General features: G+C 33.9%; 2 protein-coding genes across 5 annotated transcripts; one reads left to right on the plus strand and one right to left on the minus strand.

The window, feature by feature from the left end:
- Positions 1-4711: 4711 nt before the first annotated feature.
- On the plus strand, positions 4712-8300 carry LOC107618685 (Mitochondrial import inner membrane translocase subunit Tim17/Tim22/Tim23 family protein). Its single transcript, XM_016320814.3, has 8 exons — positions 4712-5390; positions 5863-6002; positions 6161-6260; positions 6359-6457; positions 6597-6944; positions 7044-7136; positions 7222-7428; positions 7901-8300. The coding sequence occupies exons 1-8, from the start codon at positions 5049-5051 to the stop codon at positions 8144-8146; spliced, it is 1575 nt and encodes a 524-aa protein (XP_016176300.1). The 5' UTR covers positions 4712-5048; the 3' UTR covers positions 8147-8300.
- Positions 8301-9381: 1081 nt separating this feature from the next.
- On the minus strand, positions 9382-18763 carry SRS2 (P-loop containing nucleoside triphosphate hydrolases superfamily protein). Of its 4 annotated transcripts, none has more exons than XR_015899711.1 (29): positions 18464-18763; positions 17695-18343; positions 17525-17566; positions 17232-17395; positions 16780-16978; positions 16407-16463; positions 16196-16301; positions 15971-16104; positions 15783-15857; positions 15511-15636; positions 15279-15410; positions 15096-15179; positions 14512-14625; positions 14280-14380; positions 14094-14160; positions 13712-13762; positions 13152-13229; positions 12692-12898; positions 12574-12612; positions 12396-12467; positions 12215-12301; positions 12053-12109; positions 11678-11886; positions 11397-11569; positions 11046-11096; positions 10544-10606; positions 10353-10412; positions 10102-10164; positions 9382-9659 (listed from the first exon to the last, which is right to left on the minus strand). XR_015899711.1 is itself a non-coding variant. In XM_088499031.1 (29 exons), the coding sequence occupies exons 1-29, from the start codon at positions 18568-18570 to the stop codon at positions 9570-9572; spliced, it is 3378 nt and encodes a 1125-aa protein (XP_088355157.1). In that variant the 5' UTR covers positions 18571-18763; the 3' UTR covers positions 9382-9569. The 4 variants fall into 4 exon arrangements, 3 of the variants coding, with proteins under 3 accessions (XP_088355157.1, XP_088355159.1, XP_088355158.1); XM_088499031.1 differs by having other exon boundaries at positions 11476-11569; XM_088499033.1 differs by lacking the exons at positions 9382-9659; positions 10102-10164; positions 10353-10412; positions 10544-10606 and having other exon boundaries at positions 11063-11199; positions 11476-11569.
- Between the last annotated feature and the right edge of the window lie 261 nt (positions 18764-19024).

A 19024-nucleotide genomic window follows, 5' to 3' on the forward strand; every position in this document is an offset into this window, starting at 1 on the left:
TTTCACCTCATCTCTCCATAAATCATGTATTCACTCCAATTTCTCCCTCACCCCTACCATGATCAAATTTAGCACCACCCCACTACTATAAATCCGCATACTTCCTTCACTCTTTTCACACCTCTTCCCTCATATTCTTTCTTCCTTTCACCTTACATCCTATCTCTTTCTTTCCTTTTTTCTTTGCTCGAGGACAAGCAAAAGTCTTAAGTTTGGTGTTGGGACACTCTACTTTTCACTCTCCAGGGCACCAAAGGTTGGGGAATCATCCTTAAGAAAGAGGAAAGAAAAAGCTCCCTTAATAGTTGCTTACGAGCTCTACCGGTTTTACACCAAGCTTCATGAGGAACATTACTACAATGTTGTTAGCAAGATGAAGGAATTCCCGGAAGTAAAATTTGAATTAAAGGCTGATGAGTACCCAGAAATTCAAGAGCAAATTCAACTTAAGGGTTGGAAAATTCTGGCCAACCCCGTAACTGAAGTTGGAGTTCTGAAAGTCCGAGAATTTTATACAAATCTATAGATGACGGGAAAAAAAAAAGAAAGAGCACCCTGAATTCAAAACTTGGCACACCATACACCGAGGGAGGACTCTGCAGTTCGGAATGAAAAAAGTCAGGGAAATCTTTAAGCTGCCTCCATCAAAAGATGATCCTCACTCTTTCAACAGGAGAGTACAAGCCGATCCGAGATTGGATCAAGTACTCAAAGACATATGCCTCCCTGGAGCACAATGGAAGAAGGATGCTAGGGGTCAGCCATTCTAGTTGAGAAGGAATGATCTCAAGCCAGTTGCTAGAGGTTGGCTGGAGTTCATTCAACGCTCCATCCTCTCTACTAGCAATTGCTCTGAGGTCACTGTGAGGCGAGCTGTGATGATCCATTTCATTATGATTTACAATGAAGTGGAAGTTCATCAGTTAATCCCTTTGGAGATATACAATATTGTAGCAAAGACCTCAACCCTCTCTAGGCTGGCTTTTCCTCATCTCATCTCTCACTTGTGTGAGGCGGCCAAAGTCCAGATTGATAGAGATATATTTATTACAGTGGACAACCCAATCACCAAGAAGAGCATGGAGCACACTCAGGAACTTGGGCAAGCACCAATTCAGAAGCCAGTTCTCCCTCCTCAGAGGAAGCAGCTTGAATGGCCTCAAGAGCAAAGTATCCCTTCGTGTGAGCACTAGAATCAACTGGCAGTATCCATTGGACAGTTGATATCCACCATGGACCAACTGAAAAAAGAATATAGAAACCAGTCTATCATCCTTCATAAGCTGACTAAGGAGCAGAAGAAGCAGGGGTACGAGTTGGAAGAGTTGAAGTTCCAGAAGGGATCCTCCGGAGAGAGCAGTAGCTACTATGACTGAGGAGGTTGAGTTTCACCCTTATCTCCCTTATCTTATCTCTGTTTTCAGTACTTTATTCAATTTTCTGTTTTCCCATTCTGAGTTACATGATCACTGTTAGGATTTCTTGCTTTCTAGTTTAGTAAGTTAATTTTAAAATTTTTTTAATTAATTTTTTTTTAAAATTACTCATGTACCACCCATTAAACTTAAATAAAGTTTTAAGAAGAAGAGTAATAATAAAGTTTTTAAGGATTCGAGTTATATATGTCTTGTGTGTTTTAGTTGCTTTGACATGGTGGCCTCACCTCTATTTCTGAATGCATAAATTAACTGTGCATATTTGATGTTGGAGTTGAGTATATTGGTTCTCGAGGAACAGGAACTTAGAAAAATATTATTGAATCTCTGAAACAAGAAAAAGATTAACTCTTGGAGCAAAAGAAACAACAAAAGAAATAAAAAGAAAAATCAAAAGAAAAAGGTCCAAGACTTTGAGTACAATGGTTAGGAGGGTCAAAAGTGATCTAAAGCTCAAAAGAGTGATTTTCCCTAACCATATGCTTGTGGTGTAAAAGTGTCAAGTAACCTTTGAGACTGAGCACTTAAAGTGGTGACCTAATGCTGTTACAGAATATGCTTAAGGCTTTGAGCACCACTGTTTGGGAAAAAAAAGCAAAGAAAAAGTCGAAACAAAAAGTCGAAGCCTTAAAAAGTGATCTAAAAAAAATTTAATTTAAAATAAAGAAATTTATATTTATTTTTGACAATGCAAGATATTAATTTAATTTGTAGATATCATATTAATGATCATTCTTTAATTATCAAGAAGAGAATGTGCTAGTATTATTTAAAAAGATAGAAGAACTCTGATTTAACATAAAATTTTTCACATAAACAATTGAGAATATTTGTGCAAATGCTTACAAGGGTAACACTTCGAAATTTGTATGCAATGCAAACCAAATTACCTATGAAGTCAAATGTGTAAGTTTTGGTCAATATCTTAGGAGTTTAAGTATATAAACAATGACCTTCATAATGCAATGACCTTTTAAATTTAGTTGTTATTATTATGGTTTGTACATTACATTTATGTAGGTATCATAGGTTAATGATTAAATAATATTTTTATGACATTTTAGAGTTAATAAATAAAATTATCTTTTAGTATATATTTTGTTATTTTTTATATTCTTTATTTATTATATAATTTTTAATAATATTTTATTATTTTGATTAATAAAAATATTATAAAACGTTGGTTTTTGAAAAAGATAAAAAATTTCAAACGAATTGTTTTAGAATGTTTAGAATTTTTCAATAACTGTTTTAAGAGTTTTTAATTTTTTTTGCACCATGGGATTGGTCTAACACATGTGGATACTTAACGGCCATGTATAGCGAGTTAACGCTTTACATCAGTAATCATCATCAAACTAGCAGAGAGATTATATTGTCTAACAGAAATAAATGTTAGAGACTATTTTGTATATTTTAAAATTTGAGATTCTTTCGATTTTTAAAATTTCAGAGACTGGTTTGAATAATTACTAAAAAAATCCTTATAATATTATTTTGGTTCTAATACTTCTATTACATATACCAACTAAATCTCTAAAGTAGTCGCTCAAATTTACGGTTTTTATCTTTTTAGTGTCTTAAATATTTAAATGTTGTACCTAAGACAAAAATACAGAGACAGAGATACAAGAACAAAGAAACAGAGACAATTTCTAATATTTTTATGCTTTGTATTATGTTTGGAAGCAATTGACAAAAACTTGTCAAATATCTTTGTTTTGTATTTAAAAAGATAGATACAATTAACTAAATACATAACAAAAGACATTATATACCCTTTTGATTTTTTTAAAAATTAGAATATTTTTCGATCAAATTCTATTTTATAATAAAAGAAAACTCTTCTCTATGTCCTTTTGATCTTTTTCGATTAAATCCCAGTTGGTTTAACATTTATCTTCACTTCACATTTATATTCTTCCCATTTTCTTAATCCTTCATTTTTTTTACTTCCACCCTCATATTCTTCCTTCATCTTTTTCGCCCTTTTATCTTTTTCATTCTTACTTCTCCAGTTACGATACCTATAAGCATAGAATGGAGGTAAATTTTAGGAATGACCAAGCTAAGGTAACACAGATAAAGAAAAAAAAAAGAGATAGAGAAAGAGGAAGAGTCAGAAGAAATAACACCAAAAAGAGAATACGAAGCTAGAATTTTAATAAAAGAAGAACAAGTTTTAGTATTTGCAAAATATATTAAGGGTAAAAAAAATTATTAAAATGATCTCTAAATTATGTGACTCCATATGTTTTAACTAGAGACTGATACAAAAATTTGATTAAAAAATATGTATAATATATATTTTATTTGTCTTTTAAACTAAATATATTATAAAATATGATATTATCTTTTGTCTTTGATTATAAAGTACATTTGAATATTATAATATTTTTTATATTAAAATTTTGTTTTTAAAAATTTATCTAAATATAAAATAATAAATTTTTTTCCTCAAAAGTGAAGACATAATCTAACCTATAAGTAAGGGTGTGTTTGACAAACACATTAAAAAAAAAAAAGTACGTTACAACTTTTTAAAAGCTTCTTTTTTTGTTTGGCAAATTTTTCTCTATGTAAAGGCAGAAGTGATTTTATTCAAAAAAAAAAAACCACGTATACAAAAAGCTATAATTTTTAACTTCTGCGTTATATTAATTGGCTTTTAGCCATGGACATTCAATATTTATTTTTCTTTTACCAATTTTATTCTTTATACATAGTATTGTATTATTTATAAAATTTTTATTATTTCTCTTTATATATGAGTTTTTTTATTATTATTTATTATTTATACTTTTTATTAATTTTTGTTTGATATTATATATTTTTATAATGGTATTTTTTGTGCATTATATTTATTATTATCTTTTTATAATATAATTTATTGATCCCATTAGATAAAATAAATTAAACAAAAAATTAATTATAAATAATAATAATAAAAAAAAGTATAACGTACTAAAAAAGAGTATTGAGAATATTAAAAATATACTATATAAAAATATATAAAAAAAATATTAAAAAAATAACATTATAATTTAATGTCATATTTTTTTTAGTAATTATCTATCTAAAAGTGATATTTTAATTAATATTATTTAAATAATATTTATTTTATCAAAATTAATTTTAATATAAAATTGTCAAATATAAATTATATTGACACAGACTTAATTCTATTCAAAATCAAATTTATAAAATCATTTTTATTCGATTGACCAACCACAATCTAAAGACACACTAATAAATCAGATGACACGTGAGAAAGCAAACCATGGAGTGAGAAAAACGTGAAAAATAAAACAGTAATAATTAACAAGTACGCAAGGGAAGAAGGATTACGATGGGATGTTGCTGCTTAATAGAAAACAAAGTCCAACGCAAAAAATCAAATCAGAATATCAGATGAAAGAAACTCATGAAATCCAACATCTCTCTTATATCAGTTACTGTTAACAAGTCTCTTTATATAAGAACCTTAACTAACAACCACCTCATCCTCACACACACATACACACTCTCTCTCCCTCTCTGGATTTTTATGGCAAATTGAGCGAAAAACGTTTCTTACTTTCTCACTCACACTCTCTCTCCAACCATTTCGCGATGGAATCGCCGTCGCCTCCATCTCCTCCGCCTTCCGACAACTCCGACGCAGATAAACGCCTCCGGGAAGCCGAGGAGCGCCTCCGCGACGCCATCCAGGAGCTCCAACGCCGCCAGCGACGCGCCGCCGCCCTCCACCACCACCAGCAACCCCCTTGCTCGCCGACGGCAGGTTTGCCTCCGTGCGATCACGGCCCCGACGAGTCGTGCATCGCCCACGCTATCGGTAACCTGTGCCAAACCTTCCTTCTCTCGTATGGCGTCAGGGTTGGCATCGGCATCCTCCTACGCGCCTTCAAGCTCGTTCGCGGCCAGTCTTACGCTTCCCTCCTCGATCTTAAGGTCCGTTAAATCTTAATTCTGATCATATCTAAGATTTCATGATCATGCATGAAATTAGGGTTTGAATTTCCGTTTTACATTGATGTATAGTCATGGGAGCGAACCTTTGATTCAATTTCATGTGGCTGGTGTTGTAATTGAATTCTTCGTTTGTATGTCAGTTTGATAAGTAGTCAGTATCTTCTCCCCGGAAATTCAGTGTCCAATTGAAGACTATTTTTTTAAGGATGGTTTGTGTTCTTGTGAATGAAAAAAATTAGGTGTTGAAATAATTGCACTTTCAAATTTCTTGGGTAATATTTAAGTGGGCTGGTTGAAGCTTTGTAGCTTTCAGTTGTTTTTAGGTAATATTTGTGTGGCAGGATTGCACAAATGGAGATATACTGTGTTTGTCCATTTATGTGTTTTACATGCTGTACTTCAATGCAAATTGTAAACCATATGATCATATGCATGTCTTTTTTGTTTGCAGCAACTTGTTTCGGAAAAAGATCTAATAGTTAGGGAGGAAGCATGTCGCATTGGTCTACTTTTTGGTGGTTTCACTGGATCATATCATGGGCTTAGATGCTTGCTGCGGAAGTTGAGAAAGAAAGAGACGCCATGGAATGCGTAAGTTGCAGTAATGACAATGTTTTTTGTAGCTTAGTTAGTTAACTCTTTTGAAGCTTTTCATTCTGCTGTATGTAAATGCTTGAATGTTATTTTGCGCCGTTGACATTTGCACACATTGCTTATTTATGACTTCGTTTAAGGGGATGATGGAGCAGAATTTTAGCAGGTTCGGTTGCTGGTTTTTCAATTCTAGCATTAAATGATTCAAGTAGGAGGCGTACACTAGCACTATATCTTTTGGCTAGGGTAGCTCAGGTATTTGAAGGCTTACATCAATTTATTTAACATTCTTATCATATTTCAAAATGATCTGAAGGCACCAGTCTTATCTTATACATACTATTATATATCAGTGTGCTTATAATTCTGCAAAATCCAAGAACAAGTTCCACCTTTGGGGAAGTCATTGGAGACATGGAGATACTTTGCTCTTTGCCCTATCTTGTGCACAGGTATTCAAATCTTTCAAGATTTTGAAGAACACCAAGAAGTCAATACATAAAGTATCTGACTAAAAATCTGTTACTTCTCATCTATTGTCATGTTAAATTGGGTTCCTATGATGATTTTGTCAATCAAAATTGATTTTAGGTTATGTATGGCTTCGTCATGCGTCCTGAGAGCTTGCCAAAATCCTATCAGGACTTTATTCAGAAGACCGGGCCTGTTGCAGCACCTGTATACAAGGCTATAAGGGAAAACTGTAGAGGTCAGGCAGTTGACGTTGCTTCACTGCATGCTTACTTATCCCGCGTAGGAAAATCTGAGTACATAAAGTTAGAAGAATTTCCCTCCATTATTCCCTGTTCTATCATCCATCCTGGAACAAATTCATGTTTAGCTCATCAAGCAAAGGCAACATCAGCAACGTTTAAAAAAACTTTTCCACTTTACTTCTCTTTGACATTTGTGCCATTTGTTGTTCTGCGCCTACATAAGGTATTTCTTACCAAACTTACAAAATAACATATTTAACTTTTGTCATTGACATTTTTATTTGGGGCATTCTCTTTCTCATGATGAAGATTTTGTTTTCAGTTCACTGATGCGCCTTTCCGCACTTTCTGGTTTGCCATTAAAGGCGCTGTTCGCTCCACATCCTTTTTATCTGCTTTTGTTGGAATTTATCAGGTGTATGTTTGTTATTATTCTTGTTGGTTTCTAATGGGCAAATGTGATATTCTTCTTGTTCCTAAAGTATTTTTTGGTTTTCCAGGCAGTTGTGTGTTTATATAGGAAAGTTGCATCAAAAGATCACAAGATGTTATATTGGATATCAGGTGGAATAGCTGCACTATCAGTGCTATTGGAGAAAAAAGAGAGGCGCCGTGAACTAGCTTTATATGTTCTTCCCCGAGCTGTAGATTCATTATGGTATATCTTGGTTAACAGGCACCTGCTTCCAGATATCAGGAATGCTGAGGTATGCCTCAAGTTACTTCACACTGAATTGTTATGAGACTCATTTTTGCTTTTGAGGTCTTATGGTATTTGTCTTAGTTTGAGTGTCCATCTAGGTAATCAGACGATGTACGAACTTTATTTAAGGGAATTTAAGAAATGAAAAACAAGAATTAACAAAAGGGTGACCTGGTGCATGAGGTTGAGGACATAAAGTGATAAAACTGTGTCTTGGATTTTGAACCTCCGACCCTTAGGCTTAGATTAGGGAACAAGGCAACAACCTAAGTTACCTAACCATTGTATCATGTCTAACTCTTAGGAACTAAAAATGTAATTAAGGGAATTCTCTATCCATGGCTAAACCACTCATTTATGTATGACATAATTAATCCCTTTCTGATGCATGTTTTCGTCATTTTTGGGGTTATATGACCCATTATGTTAAGAGGATTGAAATTTTCTCTTTTGTTTTATGTTTTCAACTGGTACAGGTCTTCTTATTTTCTCTCTGCATGGGAGGGATCATGTATTACTTGGAATATGAACCAGAAACCATGGCCCCTTTTCTTAGGGGTCTGATCCACCGCTTTCTCGCCAGCAGAATTAGCAATCCAAGCCCACCTCCTAATCCAACATACCTGCAAAAGCTTGATAGCTTTACGAAGACAAAATTACAAGAGAGAAGAGAAATTGAACTTCCAGAAAAGTACAATCTCGAGTCTATTCCTGGCCTTTGATTCATACTTTTATATTTTGAGGGGCGCAGTTGGAAGGAACTGCCTTCTTGAACTCATCGGTTTTAGGTTATAGGATATTTGTATTCGATCATTTTAAGCTACTAATTTTTGGATTTAAAGGAAATGAGTATTTATTTAGCCATTGGTTTCCCCATTTCTTTCTTTCTTTAAAAAAGAACTAGTGAAGGTTCTCTCACTGCTTTGGCCTATGGTGTTTTAAGAATTATATTAGTATTATGTTCCATGTTCTATTTTAATTGTAAAGATCTAATATGGGGGAAAACTGAAGTACTATCTTATTTTAGTTTCCAACTTTATGTTCCATGTCTACCAGCAAGAGTAGAAAGAACTCACCCGGTGAAAACTGATCATTGACAATCTACTAAAAGTTGATGTTTCTTATCCGGCATCTGTCTCTCTCTTTCCCATTGAATATACAAAACATCAAGCTAGAAAACATTTCATATTTTCTTAAGATGTCATCCTTGGCTAATTTTTTTTGTTATGGAAGTAGAAATGGTGATATACCTTAACATTGTAATTTTTAGTGTTTTTCAAAACTGTGGAAGTACACAAATCGGAGGGTCCGATTTCTGTACCTCTAGAAATTAGACGATCTGATTTCTGTACCTCTAATAAATCGGACGGTCCGATTTCTGCTTTTCTAGTTAAACGATTCCACATTTGAGTATAACACCCCGACAATCCACATTTTAAAAAAACACCACTACTATTCCAATATTAAAAATAAAAAATTCGTCATCTTCTAAGTCATTATAATTTTAAATTGAAACAAAATGTATCATCATAATCGAGGATGTGGACAATAATCCAATATATTTAAACTAAATTAAACTCCTTTAAAATGCGGAGATTGATAAAATGAAAAAGTATATTAATCATCTTTGAATTAAAATAAAAGAGAATCATAAAATGAAAGTGATAAATTTAGTAGTAATTAATTTTTCATTTTTATTAATTTTTTACTTTAGATAATCTAAATTCATTTGAACCTATTCCATAATATTTTTTTGTCAATTATTTTACTCTAAAGGATCCAAATTCATGAACCTATTCCATAATAATTTTTGTCTAATAATTTCTGATACATTAATAATTAACAGTTTGGAAAAGTTAAAAACAATTTATTTCAGAATTCATAACATGTACGCATTGTAAATATGAAGAGATCTAAACTGATAAGTAACGAAAGTAATTGGTCCATAACATAGAAATTGGCAAAATTTTAACCTTACATTATATAAGTTAAAATAGCACATCTATACACATATTTCACCAAAGTTGGATGCAGCCTAGGAAATATATTATACAAGGTTGAGGACTAGCTTGGGCTTCCAATACTCACGGATACATTACAAAGGGGCCGAAAAAGGGGAAATAAAAGATGGCACTTCTAAATTTTTTACAATGATTTGTATTGTTCAATAAGATGGGACGCATGGAGCTTTGACGTAGGGGTCACCGTGCAACCTAGTTTTTTCAAATAAGAAATCTGCCAAACAAATAATATCTTTATTACATCCCTAAGATTTCAGATCTCTCCTCTATCATGCAAGTTGCAATTTAAAAAGTGAAATGTAGTATGTGAACCGTTGATAAAAAATCTGGGGTTGTATTTAACAAAACAAAACAAAAAAATATGGGGATAAATTAATAGGTAGTGAACGGTTTAGAAAATGTTTTTATTCTCTCAAATGTCCACTGTAGAGGAACCAGGTTAAGATTATATTGAGCAATTATACTCATAAAAACAAGGCAAAAGCGTATGAAATTCAGAATGAACAACTTATTAGAATTGCACACACAAACAGACTTTATATTTTCATGAACTTTCTCAAGGTGAATATCTTTATATTTTGTCATTCATTAAAATAATGTACCAGAAATAACGGACATGAGAAGATTAATATGTCCATTCACCAAAAAGTTTCTACCTGTTTGCCAGTTGGTGCTGCCGAACCCATCGCATTCTCAATCTTCTGCTTCAAGAAATGTTCCTGAAAAATACAATATACTCAGACCTCACACTTCAATATCAGAAACAACGTGAAAATTCATGGCTTGATATTTTATATTAGGGTATCAAAATCAACTCTAGTTTTTGTGTAAACCACCCTGTAATATAGGAAAATAAATAGGAAGGGTTTGAATAATTTGGTTAAGTATTCTTGAAGGTACAGCAAACCTGTTTTTCCCTCATAAGATGAGCACGTTTATCAGCAGGGATTTGCTCCCATCTCAAAACCTGCAAGGAAAGATATATCAGATTTCAATCAAGATATATAATAGTACCATTTTTTTTTTGAAAAAAATGTCTCTGCCATTATTGTAGAAATGAAGCCATGTCTGGCTTCAGCAACTTCAAAAGGCACTTACATGTTGAGCATACTGAAATGCCTCCTCAGAGCATAAACACAACTTTAGTTTATTCAACAAATCCTGACCAAAAAAATAAAAATAAAAAGGAAATGAGAAACAGATATCAAAAGATATTGACAGCATAGCCAGTTATCTCACAAGCTTGAACACAACAATGGAGGTAGTGAGAATAATATATGACAGACTTCTGTAGCCTTAGGCAAGTATTTTGCATGATAAAAGGGATTTAGATACATATTTTTTTTGAAGATGAGCATATAAACCCAAACACCCCCTTCATCTTAAGTAATTACCGATATCAATTCCAATTGCGGTATTGGAAATGTATAGCAGATCCTGAATATAAATATAAGCTCATGCTCTTAAAAGTAAAAATAAATGTCAAACAAAAATGAATGCCATACCACATGATTAAAAATGTGAAACAAATATGTAAGATAGTGATAGCCTGATAGGCAGTAAAAAACAAGCAGTGTAAAAATTACAGTTCTTGCCAGACCTTGTGTTTGTTTCTCTTATCTCTAAGGCGTTCCTCAATTACAAAACCAACCTGTATATACAGTAGGAGAACTGACTTTAGTTGCCAAACAAGGTTATTTATATTCGTCATGTGTGCATTTAAGAGAATTCCAGAAATTCATAAGGCACCATCCCTGAAATTACATCATTTACCGATTCTCATATTACATCCAAGCTAGAATTTTGGTAAAAAGAAATTATTCATGCTATAATAATCATCGCAGAGATGGCCTTAACAATATTCAAAGTGCTGTTCCGATAGATCAACTGGAAACAATTTATATTAGGTTGATTATTTTTGAGAAACAAATCACAAGTTGAAAATAATTACTTAAATCTTTCAGATGGAAAATCTCAGCTCTGGAAAACATAAAATTCTGCGCGCTGCGTGTACCCCGCATTATAATCACCTTGTCAAGCAATCTCTTTTGATCTTGAAATGCTTTCTTCTTGGCCCATTTATGGAATAAATGGGAAACAACAGATCTGTCCTCAACATTGAATCTGTGGAACATAACATGAGATTAACAAAACTAGTTTTTCAAAATCAATTACTGCTTATATACGCAAGAGATGATGGTATAATATAACTTCACAATATGGAAGAGGAACCTTCTTAAGAAAGTATTCCCATTGTTTGCCTCTTCAAATTCTGCAAGCTCATTGGAAGACTCGGTAATATGACTATTGAGTAAGTCATTAGGCATGGGGACCACCTCTTCTTCAAACTGTTGCTCTTTTAGCAGCTCATTGGCATTAAGCTTGGCATTTTCCTTTTGAACAGCTTCTTGCTTTAGTTGTACTTGTATATTCATTTCGCCCTACAAAAGTATGTAATACTATTCATTGAGGGCATAATTATATATTGATGTGATGCAACAGGGAATTGCAAGATTTAGAGGGAAAAATAATTCCTGTGACGATAAATAATGACTCTAAACCACATCCAAAGCTTGATAAACAGTCACAATAGTTTGCATGACGTACCTGAACCTCTAAAAGATGATTGGGGATTTCTCTCAGAAATCGTGAAGGTTGAAGCATCTGCGAAGAGAGAAAATTAGACAACTCGGAAAAAGAAGAAAAAAAAGGGGAATTTTTTGTGGTTTTTGTTGGGGGGGAGAATAGCTCGAGTAATGGTAAACAAACCTGCCAATTTGAGTCCATCATAACATGGAGAATGAAAAGCTTTTGCCGAGCACGCGTCATTGCAACATATAACAAACGTCTTTCTTCCTTAAAACCATTTGAGAATTGGAATCATAAACAATTTAGTAAAGGACAGGAATAAGTGCATAATTCATCCAATTATTAAGCAATAAGAATTTACCTCAACTAATGCCCCTGTCTCCTTTATAATGCCTTTGTAATCATGTAGTAGAGGAATCTCAGATTCATTTACCTATTTTACATAACAAATCATCAGCAATGACTAAGTGCTGAGAAGACGAATCTACCTTGTAAACTGCAAAACCTTTTCGCTGTGAATCAATATTTGATTAATGCACCTTAACTATGAAGACAACATCCCACTCTAAACCTTTTGCCTGTGCAGGTCAAAGAAGATTAAACATGGATTACTTTGGAGCATAATACCAATTCTCACAAACTATTTTATGTAGGTACCTGATGAATGGTTGTCAATGTCACAGAATTTTCATTATCCTTCCTCCGAGCACGAAAGTTCTCTGTTTCGCGCTCAAATAAAAAATCTAGGAATGCCTTCAGCATAAAACTGCAGCCTTTGTCTTCTGATATTTCCCTTTTCTCTTTTATCTCAAGAAATTTAGTAGATAAAAACTCAGAGACATCATCCAGCAAGTATTGACGAACCTGAATAAAGGAGCAATTCAAGCAATGTATGAAGAAAACTGGGTAAGAATGTCTAAGTGAGAAGCAAAGTAGAACAAAGTAGGGAAGAGGGCTATGCATAACTTTGTAGAGAAAGTGTGTTACCTAGAAATGCAAAGATATATAAACATTATTGACTACTAAAATACTATTTCAGCATATATAAATACAACAACATTTTCCCAACTACAAAATGATAGTTGATCCTGAACTTATTCTTGCATCAAATACTTACAGATCTGATATCGTAGTCTTCATTCAGCAATGTCCCTCCATCAACATCAACACTTGCCCGTTTCTCCAGAAGGTATTTCTAAATTCAAAGCATACGGAATAGTGACCTCATATTTCTAACTTGAAAATCATGATGTTATACAATATTATAATTAAGTTCTACATTGCTCAAGGATATATGGCCAAGTGACTAGCATCCTTTCCCCGTTGAGCTAGCTTTAGGAGTGGAACTACCCACAATCTTAAGATGGTGTCAAAGTATATCCTATGATTAAATTGGACAACCAACAGATATCTAACCCTGCAAAGATAATCTAGCATCCTTCCTCCCTGATCTAGCATTATTCAAGTGGGGTTAGAGACACTATGTATGAGATGTTATCTTAAGTTTAGAACTTTAAATTTAACATGTTATACATTCCAACAAAATACATGAATATAGTTAAAAACAAAAAAGAACAAGTTCAAACAACTAAAAATCAGCAGATTGCACCACTTTAAGAAAATAATAACAATAATCACATGTCAAGAAAATGATTCCATCTGTCTGGTAAGACGAACCTCGGGTATCAAGTCTGCCACACTAGTTATGATAGCTGAGATTGATTTTTCCTGTCATCAAATAGCCAAGGCATCCATTCAAGTGAGAGAAATTTATATTATGAAAGGTGAAAGTCGAATAATCATTGGATCATTAAGGAACGTTAATCACTCAGAAGCCATGTGACATTTCTAAGAGGTCAGATGATAGTAAGGAAGAGATGAAAAATAATTAGAGAACAAAGAATACTCTCTTACAAAGTAAAAGTGAAAACTATGAGAAGAAGAAAGGTACAAAAACAACAATCCCACAATTTCTTCACTTTGTAGACTAATAAATGTTAAACAAAATTCGAACATCAATATATTAGATCACAGATAATAGTTTATAGAGAACATTTACCCTGAGAACAAGTTTCGATATCATCTCTAGAGTAGTCAGAACCTTCCTTCCATGGGTAAGCTCACTCCTATAATCAGTGAGAGCTCCAAAAGTCGTTATACCAAGATTACCAACTAGTTTTCAAGACTATACAATGGAACAAGAATGCAAAAAACACATGTATATGAATATTTTTTTTCCCCAAACCTTTTAAAGGTACCAGAAATCTTTGCACTAAATATGTCACTAGCAGCTAATATGAAACTGCATTTTCTAATAGTTGAAATCTTGTTGATATGATCAATCACCTGCAAATAGAAAAATTAATTGGAACTACATGCTGAAAGGATTTCCATAAACTGAAGAAAATATAGAAAGCAACCAAAAGTATATGCTCTCTTAAGCATGTTAAGACTACAAATCTTTATAAAACTTGTACCCTCTTTTTTTGATCTTTCTCAAATTGCAGTAAAGCCTTAAAGACACGGATATATGAGCTATCATCACAAACAGGCAGTGCTGTTCTAAGCATGGCAATAATAGTTCTCACCACCTGTTATAAGAGAGGAAAATTTAACAATTTATGACATGCATGCAAAGAAAAAGAGGCAATAATTCACAAAGTATGTAGTTATTATATCATAAACATAAAATTTTCAAGATCTTAAGAATATAGAAATTGAGTGTACCCCATATAGGGATCATCCAGTCAATTTTCAATGTACACTTGTTTAGATTTTAGACAGCAAGGAAAACATAATATGGAAGTCCATCACATTCCATTGAATTATATACCAGTTAAATGGTTCAGCCAATTTTGGAAGTTCATTGATTTCTTAGCACAGATTGGGAAATATAGGTGGGATGAAGCATATGTAATTGTTGATAATCTCAACCTAAATTATCATGTTATCTGTTACTACATTTGGATCGAATAGTATTCAAAGCACAAATCACTTACATATTAACAATTGTAAACTAGCAAGCATCATCATTTTTACTTCAAATGGAAAAAAAAAAGACCTTTTTTCTGTAAAAAGCCACCCCATGAATGTTAAATGGTATTTTCCTATCACGAAACGCAATTTGAAAGGCTTTTCCTGATATCTGAAACAGAAAGAAACAGTACGAAAGACCATTCCTTCAGTCAAATGTAGGGTAATTACTTTTGCACAAAGTTACAATAGCAAGCAACAACAACCTCACCTGCCTACGGTAAAGAATCGCAATGTTACCAAAAGAACAGGTAGTTTCTGAATGACTAGATGAAATTTCTATAATTTTGTCAGCAACAAATGCACATTGTGCATCCTCATTGTTACACTCCTTTACAACTATCTGCATATTATTATCAAAGTTGTTTTGCCATATCAACAAGAAAATCACTATAAACTATAAAGCATACTTTACAAAACAGCGCATAGCAAGGCATAAGTACCTTGGATCCAGAAGAGTTATCAGTAAGAACATTCTTCATTTGACATCGCTTAGCATTATTTCGAATAAGAGAAGATGCAGCTTCTACAATGCAGCGTGTGGACCGGTAGTTTTTGTTAAGCCTAATCTGAAGTTAAAAAGGTAAGTTATGCAAGTTCGCTAGTGCAGACAATTAATAAGATTATCTCGTGTGCAATTTTCTGTCAATTTATACAGCATATCCAATTATGAGTAAACTGTAGTATAAAAACATGTCACAAGGACAACAGACACCTCTTTGTAGTTAGGAAAATCCTTGCGAAAGGACATAAATCCAGAAACATCAGCTCCATTGAAACTGAAAATGGACTGTCAAGCAAAAAAGACATTGGTTAGACCAGTAATTAGACGGGGAAAAATGTACAGATATGTGACCACCAACTTCTCAAACTTCTACGGGTATAAGAATAAAATATTTAAACCTGATCATCGTCACCGACAATTGTTATTTTATGATGGGAGGCCAGAATCCTCAGAAGTTTGTATTGCATGGTACTGGTATCTTGGAACTCATCAATAACAATGGCTTTCCATGAATCCTGACACTCTCTGAAAACTAATAAATAATTTAGATGAGCATAATGTTAGCACAACCAAATGTAACAAGTGAAGAGATTTTAGTTAATTGTGTTTCAGAAAAGACTTACCTTCAGGAAAATCAGTGAGGAGCTTCACTGAACAGCTGATTAAGTCATGATAATCCAGAGCATTACAAGATTTTAATATGCTATTGTAATGCACAAGAATTTCAGCCTGATTAAAATCCAGGGCAAAGAATTAGAGTTGCTAAAGTAGAACAAGGGTCTGTGTCTGTGTGTGCATGCAACTGTCGGGAAAAAAAATTTCTTATTAGCTTACGCCTATCTCATTGCCCAGTTCGCAATAATCAGCAGAAGTTCTTCCCGAGGCTTTGGCCTGAAATGTTGTATTACATATGACCATGCCAAAATTTAACAAATTAACATATCAGCAGCATAAGAAAAGAATTTTTTTTTTTCAAAAAGGAAGACCCTTATTCGTTCAGTGAAAAAATTAATGTGGCCTTGTAAAGGACAGTTTTAAAAGTTAAAGCCTAATCATGTAATAGAACCAAACAGCTGAACCTTCCGGCTCTTTAACCATATGTAGGATAAAATGTCCCAGGTCAAGAACTATCAAGTTTTTTGACAGACTTCTTTGTACAAGGCAGATTATACTAATGAATAATAGAACTATAAAAAGAACCACAAACCTGAGTCACAAACTTTTGCCATTTCTTTGCCTTATCCTTGAACTGTTTGGGTGTTAGTACGCCTTTGGACTCTTCACCAACCAACGATGCACCATCTTTTGACCTATTTTTTCCATTTTCTAATAATCGAATGGCCTCAATGACTGCATTTCGTTGTTGTCCCTGCCCATATATTAAGAATTCAGATGTACGACCTATCCTGCAATATAAATTTAGGAATTACTTGAGCAACATAGTAAAATCTGAAGTGCCACGTAACTTTTTAATATGTTTTCGTTAGTTTTTAATTCTTTTGTTCTACTTCTTCCTCCCCTTTCTCTAGCAAAATCATGGATGGATTATGAATAAAGACAGCTGCAATAATTACCATTCAGATAGAAAGAAAAATCAACTCTAGTTCCAGTAAGTGAGAGAAAAATCTCCATCAGTCCATCAAATTCAGGGTAACATACTTTTCTGCATGTGAACGACACAGCTGTAGGGAAAATGAATGAAAAGTGCTGATTGTGAGTTCCTTAGCCGTTGCCTTCCCAGCTATGGCTCCAATTCGTTCTCTCATTTCCGAAGCTGCTGCTGTTGTGAACGTCATTGCAAGAATGTTCAATGGACTAATGCCCTGCAGATATTTATCAGAAAATATAACTTTGTTAAATATATGCAAATGGTGGAAACAGATAAACTCAGAAGATAGGGAAAGGTGGCAAAGAATCAAAGATAAGGGCATAGTATATTTAGCTCATATCACCTCATTAAGCAGCATCAAAACTCGACCAACCATTGTCGATGTCTGGTGCAAAAAAAAAAAAAGTTAATGCAATTCAGCATCAATGTGAATAACCAGATACCAAAACTATCAACAGAAGAGAAAGAAATAACACGCAATGGACCACAAACAATAGATAAAAACTAAAACACCTTTCCACTTCCAGGGCCAGCTACAATCATCAAAGGGGTTGAAATATCAGTGCAAGCTGCTTCTCTCTGCCTCTCATTTAGGTTTTGCAAGTAATTCGAATACTCCTCCGGCATTTCCCTACTTTTCAAACTATCTCTATTAGCATCGAATTCTTCTTCTTTAGTTTCCAAATCAACCCCAAAGCTAACAAATTCACCACTTCCTACAGCCATAGAATCAATACTCAGATCAACAGCATCGCCGAAATCATTGCTCTCTCTCAAAACAACCTCGCCGCAGCTCCGGCTACAATCTAGCAACTCACTCCGCCCTACCTCTTTCTCTGCGGCTTTCTGCTGACACAAATTATCAATCTCTTCCAAGAAGGACTCATCAAAATCATCATCCAAAAGTCCGGTTGCCGAGAAATAATCCGGTGCTGACTTAGAGCACTCTGGTTCCTTCCTAAGAGTATCAAAACACGATCCAAAAGCATTCTCCTTTTCACTCTCCTCGCCGCCAACTGCGTTAACCGCCATTTTCCCCTCACTCAGATCATTGTCACGAGCATAACTACCATTCCACGTTGAATTGTGGCACGTGTTGAATTGGATCTCTCCAAGAGGAACCCTCTTTGCAGGGGCATCAAATTCACACCCAATCTTCATTCTGCAAAACATAAAAAACACACTTCAGAATCAGATTACAGCGAAATTATCTGCAATTTATGAACCTAATTTAAAAAGAAATAGGAAATCGAGCGCTAAATAAATTAAGAAGAGAAATTACTGGAGAGAAGGGAAGGCAGAAGAATTAGAAGGTCTTTTGAGAGGGAGGAGTGGCTTTGCGGCCCTGAAAATGGCGGAGATTCGGCCACTGTTATGGTGGTCTCCCATTGTGCCGGTGTACCTCTACTACCACCGCCGTTGCCACGAGTTCAGGCGAGTGAGTGGGTCAGTGAGTTACAGATTCGGTGTGCAACTGTGCATAGTTACGAAGCGCCAAAGGACTCTTCTCTTTGCGTTTTTGATTTTTTTTTTTTTTTCTCTCACTGATTTTAGTATTTTACTCTTTTCTCCGGGATGAAGATTTTCTAAATTGAGAAATTAAATATTTAATATTTTGAATTAAGATATTCAGCAGTACATATGGGATTTTTTGAAATAAATAAAATAAATATTTTAATTACGAATATATATTAATTTGAGAATATTTACGAATTTTTATTAAGTGACTTATCTCGTCTACCATATAAACGAGATAAGTATAGCCATATCTGATTTATACTGTAAAATGTATTGATGCATCCAGGATTGATTTTGTGTCTTTGGAGTTTATACTTGTTCTCCA

This window comes from Arachis ipaensis, chromosome B9 (genome assembly GCF_059453495.1).
Source record: "Arachis ipaensis isolate K30076 ecotype BB chromosome B9, ASM5945349v1, whole genome shotgun sequence".
Lineage (NCBI taxonomy): Eukaryota > Viridiplantae > Streptophyta > Magnoliopsida > Fabales > Fabaceae > Arachis > Arachis ipaensis.